Source organism: Theobroma cacao, chromosome 3 (assembly GCF_000208745.1).
Source record: "Theobroma cacao cultivar B97-61/B2 chromosome 3, Criollo_cocoa_genome_V2, whole genome shotgun sequence".
Lineage (NCBI taxonomy): Eukaryota > Viridiplantae > Streptophyta > Magnoliopsida > Malvales > Malvaceae > Theobroma > Theobroma cacao.
In genome coordinates, this window is record NC_030852.1 from 21,178,988 (window position 1) to 21,198,358 (window position 19,371).

The 19,371-nt window shown below is 32.4% G+C and overlaps 1 protein-coding gene across 1 annotated transcript; it reads left to right on the plus strand.

Annotated features, from left to right (window-relative positions):
• On the plus strand, nt 8,878-13,098 carry LOC18604651 (microtubule-associated protein RP/EB family member 1A). Its single transcript, XM_007037234.2, has 8 exons — nt 8,878-9,335; nt 10,109-10,177; nt 10,278-10,364; nt 11,012-11,118; nt 11,243-11,385; nt 11,494-11,558; nt 11,927-12,040; nt 12,661-13,098. Exons 1-8 carry the CDS (start codon nt 9,228-9,230, stop codon nt 12,772-12,774), a joined length of 807 nt encoding a protein of 268 aa, XP_007037296.2. The 5' UTR covers nt 8,878-9,227; the 3' UTR covers nt 12,775-13,098.

Sequence of the window (19,371 nt, forward strand, 5' to 3'; positions counted from 1 at the left end):
AAGACTTGGATGTGCTTAGTTATTAGAAGGACATTACTACATGCTTTCCTAATCTTTCTATTATGCACAGGATGTATTGAGCATTTCAATCACTACGGTAGCATCAGAGTCTGCTTTTAGTATTAGTGGCCATGTTCGCACCAAGTTTAAAAGTTCCCTCGGCCATGAAAATGTTCAAATACTTGTTTGCATGAAAAATTGGTTGCATGGCTTTTCTTTAGCTACCAATGGTATTATTTATTTTATATATTTTAATGTCTTTAATTTTTTCTTGTCAAATTAATAATTTTAGTTAAGATTGAAACTCACTATTTCTTTTTCTTTTATAATAATGAATGTTAGATGATAATAATTCAAACCTTGAGACATTATTGCTATCTAAACAAGATTCAAATGTTTTGCTTGAAGATGAGGATTGAAGAGGAGATAAATGAGTCTTAAAGTTTCTATTTATTTGGTTATGTACTTATATTGATGGGATTGTAGTTTATATTAATGATTGAAACTTTATTTACATTTAGTACAATTTATTTTATTATTTATGTTTGGTGTAATTTTTTTGTTTTAACATGTTTTTATTATTAAATTTATGGATTAAATTATGAAACAATTTTATTGATAGGGAGTTTGTTAGGTAAATTTGTAAAAATAATTTTTTTTTGAAAAAAAAAAGTGAGTTGGCCTAACCCAACCCATGGGTTGACCTCGCCCAACCCATGGGCTGGCAATGGGTGGGTTGGGTTGGGATTTTAACAATCCATTTAAAAAATGGGCTGGCCCAACCCAGTCCATATTTTTTCAACCCATAGTGGACTAGGTCGGGCCAACCCATATTGACAGGTCTACTAATTTATGACACAATAATAGGCTCATCCATATCTAATTTATATTGCATGAATTTATTAAAGATGTTTTCCATTTGAGTTGCATGATAAATTTGTTAACAATCATCTTATACATGTTCCACCTTGTCACAAGAAACGCTTTCCTAATTGCATCCTCTTTCATATACTTTACTTCCAATTTATCACATAACTCTTTAGCAATAGTTATTAGCACATACCATTCAAGATGCATCCTCTGGAAAAGTAATCATCATTGTCGCACTTTTGCCTTTCACAAGTTCCATTGACAATTTGATCATGTTTCTCTTCTACCCTTGGAGGAGTTAGAGCATAGAAAATCTTTAATGTGGCAAGGAGAGTGTGCATCTTCCTTTGCCATCGTAAAAAGTTGCATCCACAAAAGTGTTTTAATTTTTAGAAATCTGTAGCAATCTCTCTTAAAGAACTTTGACTTGCCATCATTTTCATAAAACTAGAAATAAAGTATAAAGATTTGTTCTTGGATAAGTGTATGGAAAGTCAGAATATGAAAGAAATGGCTTCAAGGTATGCAGGATATACCACTTTCCTTTAGGCTTATTTTGTGCACACCAATTATTCGCACAACAAGTTACGTTGAATAACTTTAGAATATAATGAAGTCGTGTTTAACTGCACTTTGCTTTAGCGAAATCAAAACCACAGAACAATTCTTGATAAGAGGCAAAATTATCTTTCTTATAAAAGATTTTCTACAATAAAAGATGTATAAACTTGATCTATATCAAAGAGAGGATAGTTATCTAGGTTTTTTTTTTTTTTGTGTGTTGGAATGATTAGCATCTTAGATATTTATAACAATTTTCAGCAAGAGACACATTTCTTGACTAATATCTATTAAATCAATCAATTTGACTTTTCAAATTGTAATTGTTGAAGAATTTTCTTTTGATCTAAATAGATGTAATTGATGTTGCTTTTATGAAAAAAATGACCTTTTGAAATACTTAAACACTTATGAAGCAAAACTAGTAGTTGCAAATTTTGACGTCTAGATTTTTTTACATTAATTGAATAACACAAATGATTAGTCGATTAAGAGCTTGTTTGGCTTGATTTTTTTTAGTTTAAAAGCTATTATGAAGCTCTTACAAAAAATAAAAACTTTTAAAATTAAGCTATTATGAAACTCTTACAAAAAATAATAATTTTTAAAATTAAGCTAAAATTGTTTAGTAAATTTACTTGTTATAAGCTCTATTTTATATATATAAGCTGTTTGGCAAAACAACTTATAAGCACTCTAATTTTGGTTAAAATTACCATAAAGGGTATTTAATAATAACTTTCTATTAATCACGAATTTCTTTGTTCAAAATGAAAAAAAGTGAACTTTATTTTTTTGCTTATTTAAAAAAAATTTGAAATTATAAAAAGCATTTTTATATAACATAAAGTTTATAATTAATAATAAATCATAAAAAAAAAGTTTCACAAATAATTTATAAGTAACACATAAATCAACTATTTCTATTTACCATCAATGCAGTAGTTATTTGATTATGAACGCTACCCATGTAACTATCATCCAATGCTCTTCTATAAGTTTATGAATCCATTTCTTCATCATTACTTCTTTTTTCTTAACTCTCAGGAATATAATTAAGATTACAATCATATTGTCAAACTCCTCATCTATGACATCGCACTGTCTAATATAGTTTTAAAGTGCGTTGTTACAACAATAATCTTTTCATGTTTTATTAACAAAAAAGGCTTCATATTGCATAAATATATGCCACCTATTCTGCCAAATTCTAATTGTTTGTTCAATGACACTTCTTAATGAAGAATGTGCATGGTTGAATGTTTCTTTTACACTTTCGGGTTTACTACACCCTCTAAAATTAGGAATGTGATATCTTTCACCTTTTTAAGGTGCTAGATACCTTTTCATATTATGATAACCAGCATCCATTATATAATATTTATTTAAGAAAAAAGTTAAAAGTTTCAGTGTTAGTTCATTAAAAAAAATTCAAGAGATAAATATATAGAATGGCAAACTTTATATCATAAAAATTATAAGTTGTACCATCCTGAGGGTGAGGGAATACACTTTTCATTTTTTCAAGCATAGTTGAAAGGATACGGGTAACATGTTTAGTGCCAGGTCAACCAACAACCACAACAGTGAATAACATGTCAAAATTACATACTAAAATGACATTATGTGTTGGATAACCCTTTCAACTAATAAAACAAATTCAATCATTTACAGAAGGAATAGCAAGAACATGTGACCATCGATAACACCAATGCACCCTTGAAAATAAGACCAATATCTGCTATCATTTTTAATTTTGGATGGAACTTATACAAATTGAAAATCTAGAGCCTTGACAATTATATTGGCTAATAAACATAAACTATCAACACTTCACCGAACTTCCTACTTACAATTTCTCTCGATTTTTCAAATTTATTTTGACATTATAATTTGTTTCATTGTGTGCACAAGTCTAAAGAAACATAGCGACCGTCTCCAATGTTATCATGTCTTTAGATGAATGTAATCATCTCTTATTCATTAATGTATCTGTAAGTTGCAATGTATCATATGATTCCATCTTAAATATTCTATAACTTTCACCGGAGTTTGTAACGTTTCACATACCTAATTCCACCCATAAGAATAATTGAATCTGTTTCCTTATTTTATTAAATATTTCATGTGATATACAATTGTAGTAGTAGCTCCTTCATACATGTTTTGATAAAACCTTGCACATTTTTTTCTTTTTATAACTTGTACTGATGTTTTGACTTTATTAAAAGACATTTGTTTGACAATATCAAAATACATAAGTAGAAATCCAAATATATCAATTAAAAAAATAAATATTATTTCAAAATCAAATAGTACAAATAGCAATTAAAATAAATATAATATGGATAATGGTAAATTCTTTCAAACACTAATTCAATTATACATAACAAGTAACACAAATACAAAGAGAAAATGGTTTAAAGTTTAACATCAATCTAAAATAAACAACTCAAATCCTAAATTAATCAACTACTCCCACCACAGTTTTTTGATAAATTACGCGCATATTGAATCCAATTTAGTTTATCACTTAAATTTGACAAAGAAATAAAAATGAGTTTATTTTCCTCCTTTTTAATCAATTGTAATGCAAAATTAAATTCATCTATACTCAATCTCCCCTCATTTTGTAGAGATTTCATTGCTCAAACGCACTCTGGAATACTATATTGTCTTGTGGCTTGCGATAACATTGAAATTTTAGCACTTTCAATGCATTATGACTTTCTACTGCTTCACACAATCGTTCCAATGTTCTTTGCAAGCTTGCTACAGTCCCAATTTTTGCCTCATCCTTTGCTACTTTTTTTCCCATTTCTTTTAGCACCATATTTTTTCTCTTGATTTGGTGTTTACCATAGGGTTGTCATATTCATCACAATTGATTTCTTTAGCATCAAATTTAACATTGTCTTGTAACGGAGTTAGATTTACAGATTTGAAAGTATCTTCAATTGGTACACGCATCGCTAATGTTCATGCATTTTGATAGGTGGTTATTGTATCCTCAAATAAAAATTCCAATTCATCAGCATACTCTAACTTGTGATACCGAAATTTGGCATATTTTGAATTGGCCTACACAAACATCAAAGATGAAAAAACTTTTAAACGACAAGCATATGTAAAATAATTTACATTAGATGAAACATGTAAAATTTAAAATACTTACTTTTATTTTGGCTTCCTACCATGTTGTTTCAGCTTCGATGGTTCTCGTATCATGGTTCTTAACCAAACCTATTTCTTTACCCTTCAATTGTTTGAAAAAAGTCCATTTATTCCTTAAACTATTCATTCTATTTTTCAATTACGTTTGGGTATAGTTTTTATTAGCACGAATATTAAATTCCTCTATTACAACTTCCCATCTTTTAATTCTGAATGAAATTCCCGATTTTTAACACTTGCGAATATCATCCGTACAAACTTGAAGTAAGATTTTGGTAGTGACCAAATCCCACTTTACATTATGTTTTGGTTTATCTGAATTTTCAAAATTAGGTGGAGGCCTTTCTTGGCTAGCCATAAACTACAACAAGACATATAAATCAATAAATCTTGTGTCATCACTCAAACAAAAAGGCACCCAAATTTATGATGCAATCTCAAACAAAATTTAACTTGAATCATTCATCAACAGAATTGTTATCTATGTTTACATCCTTACAGGTGATTCTACTTCCTCAGTAAACTCCAATAGTGGAAGTTCTGCTAAAAAAAAGTAGTTCTTTTTTTTGGGGTGTTGTGTCTACAATTTTTACTATTGGAAATAATTGTAAGAGAACTTAGAGTTTTTGGATATTTATAATAATGCCATCACATGGGGTTTTTTATTTTTGGGTTGTATCCTCTTTGTTTGAATTGAGTGGTTTCTTTTATTGATGTGAGTGTGACAGACTTGGCTTTGGTTTTCTTCCCTTTCTCTTACTTAAATTGGCCCCTTGTTTTAGCTGTCTAGCTTGAACTAGGATTTTCAGTTAACAAGAGAAGATCTTGGAGAAAGCTTATAATTAGTTCAAGCCAATAAGGCCTATGTCATACAATAATCCATTATGCAAATTTCAAGTTTGAATATGGCGGAATAAGTCTAAATTGCTAAAATAGCTACAAAGGATAAAACCAAAGGGCTAAAAGGGAAAAAATAGTAAGCATCATCATTCAAACCTAGGTTACTACCTAAACTGTTAGAAGACTTTGCACCATTCTAATCTCGAGGCCCCCTTCGGACAACATATTTTGAAGGCAAAAGCACGTTGCTAACTTCACAATTAGTCTTGGAATCCCAAGCATGATCACTAACACCTTAACTTAACCACATGCAACTGCCCATGCTTAGAAATTTGAATCGCCAAACGCCAAAATCCCATTTCACAACATAACTCATAATCATAGATTTTAGTCTTGAACATTATATGTTTATATTAATGTTTTTTCTTTTGTTTCTGCCATCTTTCAACAACTTGCAAGCTTTGCTTGCAGAAAAATCAATGGTGAAGCAAAGAAAACAAAAAGGAAAGGTTTGACATGAAGGACCATCCTTTGAATAGGGGGTGTGGAACAAATAAGGGTCTAAGTTTCTCATAGGGGCATATTTCAATTTTCTTGTAGTGTAGCCTATTGTTATGCCTAAAAGAAAATTTTTCCCAGAATTGAGTTACCATAAACGAACATAAATATTGACTTCTCAATTTTCATCTAATTTATTTCAACAACTATTTACCTATTTGGTTAACCATTTTAATTATAATCAGCAAATATTATATATAGCTGAAAGAAGTTAAGAACAAATAAACATCATATAATTATTATATCAACCAATAAACTGAGAAATATTAAATAATAAAGAGAGTTTTCAAAGTCTCCAAAAAAAATAAAAAAATAAAACAAAAAAAGAAAAAATAATACTTAAATGCAATTTTGAATTTTAGCTCTTCTTTTCTTTTAATCTTTGTAAGAACAAAAAAAAAAAAACAATCCTAGAAGGATGATTTGTAAAGAAAGGAAAAGGAGAAGGAGATCGATGAGGAGAGAAGGAGGGGGGTATTTTTTTAGAGAAGATTTTTTTCGAAAAAGAATAAAAATCTTGAGAAGTTGGCTTGTTTTCTTAATTAAAAAAAAAAGCTCCTCTTGGAGCTTTTCTTGAAGCCTCTTTTTTTAAGATTTTGTTCTTAAAAAATACTTTTTTAAGAGCTTATTACAAAATCTTATTTGACCTAATTTTTACTTTTAAAAAATAAATAAACTAAAAAAATCAAGCCAAACAGACATTAATTAACGTTGTCTTGTTAATCGAATAACACATATTTTGAGATTTGTTGTTAATCGACTTTCAAAATCTTTAATCGACTAACTAACTTGGTCTTGGAGTTTTTCAAATTTGGCTTTTCATCGCTTGGTCGACTAAGACAAAGTTTTAGTGGACTATCCTTCATAATTTTCAACTTAATCAATTGACTTATGAAATTTAATCAATTAATCTTTTATTACTTTCTTTCACTTTTATTTTGAAAAACATTCCAATAGTTATAAGTACACCAATATAACTTCATCTCTCCTTATATTTGTATTTATATGTTGTGTGTGTGTATGTTGAATCAAGATGAGATTGAATATCTTCTCAAATTGAGTTGAATTTAGTTTAATATTATATCCATCCTAATTAAATCTACTTGCTTAAAACAAATATGAGTCAATTTGGTAACACACATGCTTGGGACTGAGACTTTTGTTTGTTAAATAAATAATTTTAAGAATGACTCTTCAAAAAAATAATGTTAAGAATGCATTCACATAAAATATAACTTTAAACAAAACATTTTGAACAAATATGATACAAACTACAAATTTTAATATTTGTTTAATTTGTTGAGAACACATAATTATATAAATAGGGATGTTTGTTTACAAATCAATTAAACTGCCGGCTTGTGTTTTGGACAACCCTTTTCTAGAGTGATTATTGATCAACTATACCAATTAGTTATTACATTATAATATACAACTCATTATAAGTTATTACACTATACTATACAACTCATTCTCTGTAGATTTGTAATCACATTACCAATTTAACATGGAAATAAAAATTTAATGGCTGTCTAAAATTGTAATTATATTGATTTTTTAAATTATATTATGTGTTATAAAATTATGATTGATGTGCTTGCCTCATGCGTACTTAACATTTGGAATAAATATAACACATCTTAACCACTCTTTCTCTCTTTCCTCCTTTCTCAATTCAAATAAATCAAAAGGACCAAATACAAATAGGTCTATGAAGGCTTTTTTTGGTATCACAATTTCAATCTAAAATCTTTATCTTAATCTGATACAACCTTAATTTATTACATTGGTTAAGCTCAAATACCACAAAAATTGATAGAAGTTTTCCAAACTTTTGTAAAGTTAAAATCTATATTACGTTAGTAAAAAAATAATAAAAAATTATATTAATAAAATCCTTTTAATTCCGAATCCAAAACTGTTTTTTTTACCGTTCATAACTTATCTTTGCAACAACAGGATTACGAATATCAACCATTTAATATTTTTAAGTTTTCACCATACAAAATTAAAAAAAAATTAAAAAGGACTGTTAAATACATAAAATGTTTGAGTTATTTATTTAATGAACACTCATAGTAAGAAACTGTTAATTAGAAGGGATAATGGTGGTGGAATCTTTTGATTAGAAAAGGGCATGATTGAACATACGAAGAAGGTTGGGGCAAGGTTGGGCCACCAAACCACCAAGGTCTTTGGTCTCATCCCTCTCTATCTAATCAATCTAATGTGTTTTGAAATGCGAAGTAATGGTAGCCAATCAATCAATACATCCCAACAAAAGACACTCCTACTCATCACAACTCTCTTTGCTCCCACTTCTTCACCACTCCTAGCATTGCTACAATACAAGAAAATTACGTTTTTTTGAGAAAATAAAAATGAAAATCTCATAAACATCTTATTTTTTTTCTTCAATATTTGAAATTTGAAATTTTAATTTACTTTTTTCTTCTTATTTAATATTAATGTAACAAACAAGAGACAAAAGAACAATAAATCTAATATCCCGAACAGTTGTCAACCGAACATTCGTCTCGAATAATTTTTATGTAAAGTATAAATTTAAAAAATTTGAATTAAAAGCATTATTTTATAAATTGAAAAATCAAATAAAATTATCATCATAAAACTATTTGATCTGTTATTCAAATTTTAAATTTTAAATATTTTTATTTTTTTTCAAAATAAACATATGATTTTATATGTTTTATTTCAAAATGCATGCTTATATTTCATTTTTTTCCCTAAAATATTAAAAACAAAAAAATAAAAGAAAGAAAGAAAGAAAGAGGAAAAAGTCGAGGGAAAAAAACCAAAGAAAAGTCAAGGATTATGTTATTATTAAAACTGAATTAATTTGTAAATTAGATTATTGATAAAAAGAGAAAAAAATTACAACAGTATAAGGGTCGGTGCCAGCCAGACGGCCAGCCCTCATTCTCTCGGTTTCCTTTTCTTCCTCAGAATTCAGCCATCCATTCCATTCAGTTTTTTCAGTTCTAAAGATATAATAAATTCAAAATCCAAAATTGAAAGTCATTTTCGAAAACCCTTCCCTGGATTACGCCTTAATCTTTCCTCCTAATACCCACATTCATCCTCTCTTTCTCTCCTCCCCTTTTGGGTTTCTTCGCTTCTTTGTTTGTTATTACAGAGATATTTTTGTATTTGAGAAGCATAATCATAAAAATAAAGAAAAACGAAGAAGAAAAGAAAAAAAAATGGCATCCAATATAGGAATGATGGACAGTGCCTACTTTGTTGGAAGGAATGAGATTTTAACGTGGATCAACAACAGGCTTCAGCTTAATCTCTCTCGCATTGAAGAAGTAATTTTTTGCCATTGACAGATAAATGTTACTGTTTGTATTTTAATAATTTCATTTTTCAACTTCATTGTTGATTCTTTTGTTCCTATATAATGCATCCCATTTCTTCATGTGATTTGAGACATTATCCATCAATATGGATGGACACTTAATGTGTTACCCAGTGATTCCACTGATTTATTTTCAGAGACATTCTTCCTAGGCTCGCTATTGTAGATAAGGGTAATTTTGAGGGGAGAGAACCGTTTTGCTATGTCTATTGTGAAAGATTTACTCTGTCCTGCTGGATGGGATCATAATAAGGGTAACATGGGGTGCACATGGAATACAAATTAGGACCAAAAGGGGGTGATAATTTGCATATTTTTAATATTTCAATCCGTTGTGCTCAGCCTCCTTGTCCCTGGTAAGGTTTTGATTGTGACATTGTGCTATCCTAGTATTTTTTAAACTTTAATGTGGCCACTCTTGGGACTCAAAAGCGTTTGCAGTTTTTCATCCGCAATAATGGCCCTAGGAGATTGGTTGGTTTAGTGAAGTAGTCTATGGTTGTTTGGCTTTCATATATTCTATTGGAGATGTGTAATATTCATGTGAGGACTTTTGCTTCAGCTTTATTCCTTTGTTTCCAATTTTTTCTCAACTGAAAAATGGCTGGTTTAACACTGGTGCAGTCATTGTCATTCGCTGATATAATTGCACTATGCTTTTAAGTTTATTCTCTAAAATATTGATGATCATTATTTTTCTTCACTTTAACTACTTGTTGCCAGGCTGCATCTGGTGCTGTGCAGTGTCAGATGATAGATATGACCTATCCTGGAGTTGTCCCAATGCACAAGGTTTGAATTAGCCGACTTGTCTTCATTTCATCTTCCTTGTGTCTTTTGCTCAATCAGTTTTCGTCATGAAATGATTTTCCTGATTTTAATTAAAATGCAGGTGAATTTTGATGCAAAGACAGAATATGATATGATTCAAAATTACAAGGTTCTGCAAGAAGTATTCAACAAGTTGAAAATTGAAAAGGTAATTTCCTCTCTATTTACAGTACATTTTCTTTTCCAGTGTCTAACGTATGAGTTTTCATCCCTTCATTTACTGCACACATTTTAAAAGAATAAAAGAAGAAAAACCATGTGGATGCTTCATCCCATGTGGTTGTATATGTGTCATTGAAAACCTAATAAAGCAAGCATAAAGTTGAGTTAATTAATGGCATTTAGAAAATTCAATGACATTTCATCTGATAAGCTCACATGTGAGTTGCAGTTCTTTTGGTTCGTAGGCCAAAATGCAATTGTGGCTGAATGCTAATAGAAAGTAGAGCAAGAGGTATGATGCCATAGGGGGGATTTTTAATGAGAACCAGCACTTTGCTTTTGGCCTCACTTGCTTATTGGCATAACAATGGATTGTGCCATATGTTTAGGTGCTTTTCTAGGAAGTGAAGGTTAAACTTCAAATGAATTAAGATTTGATCTCAGTCCCTGTGTTGTTCCCTGCCATGAGCAATTGAGTATATGCCAGCACATGAATAGGTCTATAAATTAGTTTGTCAGTGGTTTTTCTGAATCTTAAACTTGAACATAAAGTAATACTCATTTGGTAGTTTTATTCCATTATGTAGATAAAAGTTATTTCAAATGAGTCACCTATAATTTTGTCATATGCAGCATATTGAAGTCAATAGGCTTGTTAAAGGCAGACCTTTGGACAATTTGGAGTTCTTACAATGGTTGAAACGGTATTGTGATTCTGTGAATGGTGGAATTATGAACGAGTAAGCTATTTTTCCTGTCATTATATACATCTCCTACCCCTCCTCTAGAACTTAACATATTAGTATGTTATAGGTGAATTGTTTCATCTCTTTTGTGATATCACATTTTCTTGTGTTCTCCTAGGAATTATAATCCTGTTGAACGAAGAGTTAAAGGTGGAAAGGAGCGGAACTCAAAGGGTTCTCATAAGAGCTCAAAATCTTTGCAAGCAAACAATCTCCATAACTCTGCTTCTGGAGATATAGCCGGCATTAATAAAAACTCTGGTCTGCTTGTGCAATGCAATTTCTTTTGCATTTTTTGTGCATTCTACTCATGATTGTTCATGCTTACCACTGACTCTCCTAATGGTTGTTTGCTTCTTATTGTGTTAGTTTCCAAGCAAGGGAAGACAGGTGTAGCAGCAACTTCAGGGGACGTCCCGGCTTTGTCCAAGGAGGTAATAGCATTTAAGCTCTACTTTAGGTTCTTTTGTCATTTGTTTAATTTTCTTAACGTTTAAGCTTGACATCCCATGCTTTTTGTGCTTATGATGGCTCTCTGACTCAAATTTTGGTTTGTTCCCCCCTTTCATAATCGCTTGGTGATTAGGTGCATTGCACTCAGTAAATTTGCCATGGGTTGACTCTGAGCTATTGTTATAAACATTTTTTAATCTCTTGGATGCTTTTCCCCTCTTCTCTTAGGTCATGTATGCATGTTGCTGTTAGGAAAGTTGAGTAATTCACTGAGTGAACAAGGAAATGATATTCTGTTGTAATTTTGTCATGTGCTGAGATTTAATGCCTGCATGTTTCTCTTGTACAGATTGCTGATCTTAAGCTCTCTGTTGACCTTTTGGAGAAGGAAAGAGATTTTTACTTTGCTAAATTACGTGATATTGAGATACTTTGTCAGACTCCTGAAGTCGAGAATCTCCCGGTAACAGTTCCTTTTAAGCCCTTCTTCACATTTTCTGAACCATGCACATACATGCATGCATACCTGTGTATTCATTATGGATGCTTTTACCACTACCATCTTAAGCTCACATAGCATGTCCGTTGGCTGAGTTACCCAGTGGTGGATTTTTGCCTAGCTCTAGTTGCTTGTGTTCAAACCCTGGACAAGAAGAGAGGTGCTATTATTCTACAAGGCCGTCGGCAGTTTCATATATTTTAATGTATTAATATGATGTTTGACAATCCATAGTATAGTTTATACGCTGGCCAACTATGTCAACCCTTTGCACCCTGTGATGTTAGGAGTTGCTCTGTTATTGATATTTTATGGGACTTTGGGCGCTGTTTTGATTTTCAATATTTACATTTTCCTTATTACTCATCCAAGTAGGCATCCTCTCTCAGTATGATGATGTGGAAGGATGTTGAGGTAAAAGTCAGAAATACAGCATAATTGTTTTTATTATAGTCTTGTGTTTTGTGTCATGGATATGATGTATATTGTTTGTCATGATAATCGAAGTGAAGTTGTAGTGAGTGGGTCAAAGTATTTCCTTTAAACCCATTTTTCTGATTTGCAAGCTTATTGAAAAATTGCAGATGGCGGTAGCAATAAAGAAAATACTGTATGCTGCGGATGCAAAAGAATCTGCACTTGAAGAAGCTCAGGAGTATATTAGCCGATCTGCTGAATCGGGTGAAACAGAAGAGTGAAAGGACAAATGAGCTTTGACTAACAAAAGGAGGTGTTGGAAGTGAAGAAACCGCAATAGTCCTTGTGTTGATTATGAAATGCTAGACAAGGGAACTGTGAAAGTGTACCCTAAGACAAAAGAACGTAGCAATTTCTGCTGTCTCATATGTGCTGGATGATTATGAATAACTTACTAGTGAATAGTGGTAAGAAAACAGCTGTTTGGAGGCTTTCGTGCTCCTTGTTAGCTTTTATATGTATAATCCATCTGACTTGATAGTTATTTAATCCTTGTTAACATTTCCTCTGCTACAAAATGCATCTGTACCCTTTTTTTGTTATTATTAATAATTAATGTTGGGGCTGCAATTTTGGCTGTCGATGGAGTGATGGATGAATGGCAACAATTGTTGATTGTAACGATAAACATTTGAACGAATCATACAAAAAAAGAGAATAACTGAAACTGTTCGATTTCGATCAATGTGATGGGTCTATTGTAATCTGTTTGATTTGGGCGCTTCTGGTCCAAAATATACTTGGTGCAATAAACGAGAGGGTTTGACTTACACAAGGGGTAAGGTTGGATAGAGCTTTAGTAAATGCAGCCTTAAAGTTGTCAACTTACCTCGCATGCATTCAGACCATCAACCCTTGTTTGTTCGTTGTCAACAAGTAGCCCCAAAAATGCAACCTGATTGTAATTTCGATTTGAGGAAGCATGGATAGCGCACCTAGACTTTGCAGAGTTTATTAAAGACAACTGAAGCCTAGAAGGAACAAATATTACTGCCACGTTGAGTAATCTTGCTTGCTGCAGCTTTGAATAAGTGGCGGTTTGACTCTTTCCTGAGGTGGAGGAATTTAATTTGGTCTTGTATCAAGAAGATTTGATGTGGTTAGGAACGAGACGGTATTTCGCGGAGTGGTGTGGAATGCTGAACAGGTCTTTGAAATGAATAAGCTCCGAGTTGGTATACGGGCGAAAGCAAATTGGCCCTCAGATTATGGGGCAATGCTGGATACATATGGATTTCCTACCATGGATACGGTTCTGAGAGGGTTGAAAAAAATGTAAAAGGGAAGAACAGTGGAGGAAACCACCAAGCAAGATAATGAAATTCAAGCTCAAGTGTGCCCTGAAAAGGTTAGTATAGGGGGTGTTATGAGGTATGAGAATGGCCTAATAAAAATTTTCTTTTCCAAAGCTATCAGGGTGAAGGATTCAAGTGTGGCAGAAACTAAAGCTACTAGAGAAGCATTCTTTCTTTTTGCTGCTTCCAAATGGAGCCATTCTCACAAGCTAATTGTTGAGAGCGACTCAAGAAATGCGGCTAAATGGACAAGCAAACCGAGCGACGCCTCATGGAGGATAAGGAAGTGGGTACTTCACATCGAAAGACTGAAGAAGGAGATAAAAAGGTGGGAGATCAAGCATGTATGTAGGTAGAACAACTAGCTGGCTGACAACTTAGCTAAAGAAGGTGTCCAAAGACGAGGAGATCTTGTTAGTGCTTTCGAGTAAGCAATTGCCCCTTGCGTGTGTGGCTACGTCCTCAGTGTAGGGATGCTGGGAAGGCTGGTGAAAAGCATGTTACAGTGTGCAACCAGGTATTACTTCAATATGCTTATGGCTGTGAATGATTCCGGATAGTTGTGCATGTGATGTTCTTGTCATTTTGGATATGGGACGTACAGGGAAGGGTTGTGATTAATGTATAGCTGGGATGATATTAACCCTCTGTTTTTTGTTCTTTTGGCCATGGCCTCGTGTGTTCTGAGGCTTCTGGGTTTTTGACTTAGGTAATTAGGGGATTGATGAGTGCTAAAATGTATATGGGGAAAGTGTTATGATTTTTGAGTAGATTTTGGTTGTTGTACTTGAGTGGAAGTCTAACAGGACAAAATCTGAAGCTCCTTTCAGAGGTGGAACAATTGTTCCCTCTATTTCTAATGGACTTCTGAACTTTTTTGAAAAAAAAAAGAAGATTTGATGTGCGGCAAAAGATCATAATGGATTGGCTAAAAAACGAGGATGGTAATACAAAATTTTAGTTAAAGGGAGAGAAAGGACGAAAAAGATCTCTGCACTTAAAAGAGATGATGGGTCCTAGTGCAATGATCAAACCCAATTGGAGAGAATGGTGATTCAGTTCTATGAACAATTATATGCAGATAATGGCATTGTGGAGTCTTTGCCAAGGAATGATCAATGGATAATAAATGCAGATGCGGTGGAGGAGATGGCTAATACCAAGAAGTGAAGGATGCTTTATTAGCATGAATCCTAATAAAAGCCCTGGGTTTGATGGGTTCCCAGCAGGATTCTTCCAAAGAAATTGGATGAGCATAGGTTCGGACGTTGTAAGGTTTGTGCAAGAAGTATATAACATGGGTTATTCCCCGGTAGAATTGAATCATACTTTGATCACTCTAATACCAAATATTGAAGGACCTGAAAAAAAATTCACAATTTCGTCCAATTAGTTTGTGTTCTGTCTCATTGAAGTTGATTAGCAAAGTTCTTATAGACCGTTTGAGACTATTTTTTAAAAGAATTGACTGAGAAGACTCTATGCAATTTCATTCCGAGTAGGCAAGCAACGGATATTATCATCATTACTGTCGAAGAGGCGATTCATACCATGAGGAATATGAAGAGAAGAGAGGGGGCCCTTGCCATCAAAATCGACTTAGAAAAAACGTATGATTGTGTGAAATGGAGTTTCTTGTAAGATGTGTTGGCAGAGGTCGGAATTCCTTCTGCCTAGGTTAATTTGATTACGTTTATGGTGAGAACTCCAACCTTTTCTATCATTTGGAATGGGACTCGTACGAATACTTTTTCTCGCACAAGGGGAATTAGACAAGGAGACCCATTATCTCCTTATCTGTTTGTTCTTTGCCTAGAAAAATTGTCTCAATTGATTGACAATAAGGTATGGTTGGGAAATTGGAGGCCACTACTTTTGACAAGGAATGGCCCTTTCTTAGCTCATGTTTGTTATGCTGACGATTTAGTGTTATTTCGAGTGGCTTCGACAAAACAAGTTCAAGTTATGATGAAGACCCTTGACAGATTCTACTTGGTTTCAGGTCAAAAGGTTGGTCTTTTTCCAAGTGGAGGTTATTTGTTTCTTCAAAAGTATCCCCTGTAAAGGCTAAAAATCTAAGTAGCATAGCCAAGACCACCTTGACAAAAGACTTCGGAAAGTATCATGGAGCCCCAACGACAAATGAAAGGATAACTCAAACCACCTATTCAGAACTGATTAATGAGGTCAAGCTGAGAATGGAAAGCTGGAGCAATAAATACTTATCAGTGGCAGGGAGGATATCATTAGTGCAATCAGTGACTAGCACAACGGCGACGTATCCAATGCAAACAACTTTCCTCCTTAAAATGTTATCAAGGAGATCCATTGTTTAAACAGGAGTTTTATTTGGGGCCATGTAGGAGGTTCACGAAAGATTCATGCTTTGAACTGGGAAAGAATTTGTTCACCAGAGGATGGAGGCGGTTTACAAATCCGAGACCCTAGAAAATTTTATTTGGCCTTGCTTACAAAAATTGGGTCGAACTTATGGAAACGTAAGTATTGTTTGTGAACGCAACTGTTGAAAAAAAATGACCTCAGATCTCAAGATTTTATGTTTGCTAGGGCAAAATCATCAGATTCACATGTGCAGACAAGTATTTTGAAAAGTCAGGATGCACTCTCCAAGGGAGTGGGAGGGAATGCATGTGAGCAATGGACATACCACAAAATCTTGGTTGGATACATGGCTTATGAGGTACAATTGGAAAATTCTTTTCTTAAAGCAAGTCATTGGAAACAAGTTTGGGGTTTAACCAGTTCCGGAGAGGTTGGTATTATTTATTTGGCACTTCTTGTATGAGGCGTTATCTACATCGAAGTGATTTTTGAATCAGACCGTCTGTGTCATGTCCTCGTTGTGATGCTACAGTTGAGCCTTTAGTGCATACCATGAGGGATTGCAACAAGTCAAGGAATTTGTGGCTTCAAATCCTCCCAGATTAATAATATACAGATGATTTCTTCGATGAAGATCTGAAACAGTGGGTGCTGAAAATATATATATAGCGAATAAAATGTCCTTTCATAATATTCCATGGAGCTATTTGATGACTCTTTCCCTTGGCCTCTAAAATTGCAGCAATAGATTTGAACTAAAGCGAAGGAGGCATGGGATATACTGGGCAGAGAAAATCATCGAATTAAGCAGAAATTTCTGATAGCCTGGGAGAAGCCTAAGAAGGGTTACGTCAAACTGAATGTTGATGGCAGCACGAAAAGGTAACTAGGAATGGAGGCATTGGTGGTGTGATTAGTGATGACTATGGAAATTGGATTGTGAGTTTCAGTCATAAAATGGGCACTGCCTTTTTCTTTTTCCTTGACAGCTGAGTTATGGGGCGTATACCATTGTTTGAAACTATGTTGGACCAGGGCGGATCTAAATTTTTTTTTAATGATGTCATAATTAAAATAATAATAATAATAATAATTAAAAATATATAAATATGCTAAAATTCATAAACTAGATGTTTTAACATTAAATTAAAAAAATATAAATTTATTATATTCATTTAATACTTCAATGTAAAAATATCTAAAATAATTATAATTATCCACAACGAATTTTCATATTTTGAAAACGATGTATAATAACATCATAGAAACACTATCAAATACATCTTTTTCAATATACGTCACTAAACAATCACTCATTCATTCATCACTCATTCAATTGCGTAGTCTGTGCTTTACAAATTTCATTGTTAACAAAGTTTTTTCAATTAACATTGTTATAACTGATAAGATTAATGCAAGTTTTACCGGTAAATAAACCAAAAGATACAAAGTATTTCTATTTGTCTCGACCGTCTCACCAATTCCATTGACTTCAAAAAACTCCCTATCCAAACACATGATGCAATGTAGTTTTCAAGTTGATTTTCAAGTGCTACTAAATCGACTGCTGAAAAATCAAAAGGATACAATTGAGCCATACGAATCAATCTTTCTTTGTTGAAGGTAAAAAATGAATTGTAAATATGTAAGCACAGAATACAATGAAGTAGCTTTATGTCCAATTCAATGAAACAATTATTAAGCTTCTCAAGTTGCAAATTTAAAACTTCCTTTGTTATATCAAAATGATAATGATGAAAATTTGATACTTATGAAACTTTACATCTTGACCTTCCTCGAAACACAAATGTGGTATCTATATTTGGAATCACTGTCATTACGAGTCTCAAGAATATGACTTGAATTTTTAGAGAGAGAGTAGTTTAGGTTTTCACTTTTTTAATAAAATCTTAAATTATAGAAAGAATGTAATCTTTAAATATTAATATATAAATTACTTTTTGATAAATTTACACTTGAAGTCTTTTACCCCACTCTCTACAAAATTACAAAAAAAAAAATTAGTGGATTTATTAGTATCATTAACTATATAAAACTCTAGATAAGTAGTGTATAAAGTAAAAAAATTTGGTAAATGAATGGTGTCATCTGACGCCACTAACCTTAGCATAAGTCCGCCCATGGACCAGGGGTTTTAGGAAAATCCAAGTGAAGACTGACTCACTGGTAGCATTACAAAGAGTTTCTAGTCAAGTTTCCTTGTTGGATCCGAATGCCTAGTTGTTGAGAGCTATAAAAGAGTCGCTTCGACAAGATTGAGATTGCTCAATTTCTCATGTACATCGTAAAGCTAATCATTGGATGACTACACATCTTGATAGCCTATCTTTGGGATTACATATTTTCGATTCTCCTCCGATTAATATTTACTCTTGTTTAAATGCAGACGGTTTAAGCATATTATGACTTAGAATGGTGTAATAAGGTTTCTTTATTATTTTTCCCTAATAAAAAAATTAAATACCTTTAGTTTAAACATGTATTTTAAAACTATTAATAATATTTATACATATAATATATTTTAAAAAATATATTATTAATGGTCAGTTATTCTATCAATTAGATTGTAAACTGAAATAGTTGAATAAAGCGTCTCTCCTAACTAATTAATATCGGGAAAAAAAAAGAAAAATTAAATGGAATTAATCAAATTCATTCAGTTTTAATTAATTATTTCGTTTTGGACTGATTAATGCTGATCCTAGTGGATACGGAGGAGCTAACTGATCCAACATTAATTGCCATTTCTGGTTATATGTATCTGGAGTTGTCATTGTGTTGGAAAATGTTAACAACCTCAAAATCAAAGGTGCATGCATAGAAACTGTGAATGACAAACTATCATCATCTTCTTTTGTGTGGTAAAAATAATCTAGGTTCTAATAAAAGGATCCATTTAATTGTGTTGATAGATGGATTAATTACACATCATATAAAATTCAAAATAAACTTACACCTATGTTTTCATTTGAAATGGTAGTCGTAATTAAGAGATTTAGGTAGAGACATTTTGAGAAACAATGGTTACAAACAATTAATCTAGGTTCTAAAATTTTGTTTATGCACAAAATCTATTTCACTTACCAATCAAATGTTCTTTCAAAAGTATTAATATACAGTTAGTTACAAATATTTAATGAGATTTTTCTATCTTCTCAT

What these genes read in the sequence shown, in the direction of transcription:
- LOC18604651 (XM_007037234.2), top strand. Translation starts at nt 9,228, where the DNA reads ATGGCATCCAATATAGGAATGATGGACAGTGCCTACTTTGTTGGAAGG. An exon ending in AATGGTGGAATTATGAACGA is followed by an intron (nt 11,119 to 11,242) that starts GTAAGCTATTTT and finishes GTGTTCTCCTAG; the next exon opens with GAATTATAATCCTGTTGAAC. An exon ending in TCCCGGCTTTGTCCAAGGAG is followed by an intron (nt 11,559 to 11,926) that starts GTAATAGCATTT and finishes TCTCTTGTACAG; the next exon opens with ATTGCTGATCTTAAGCTCTC.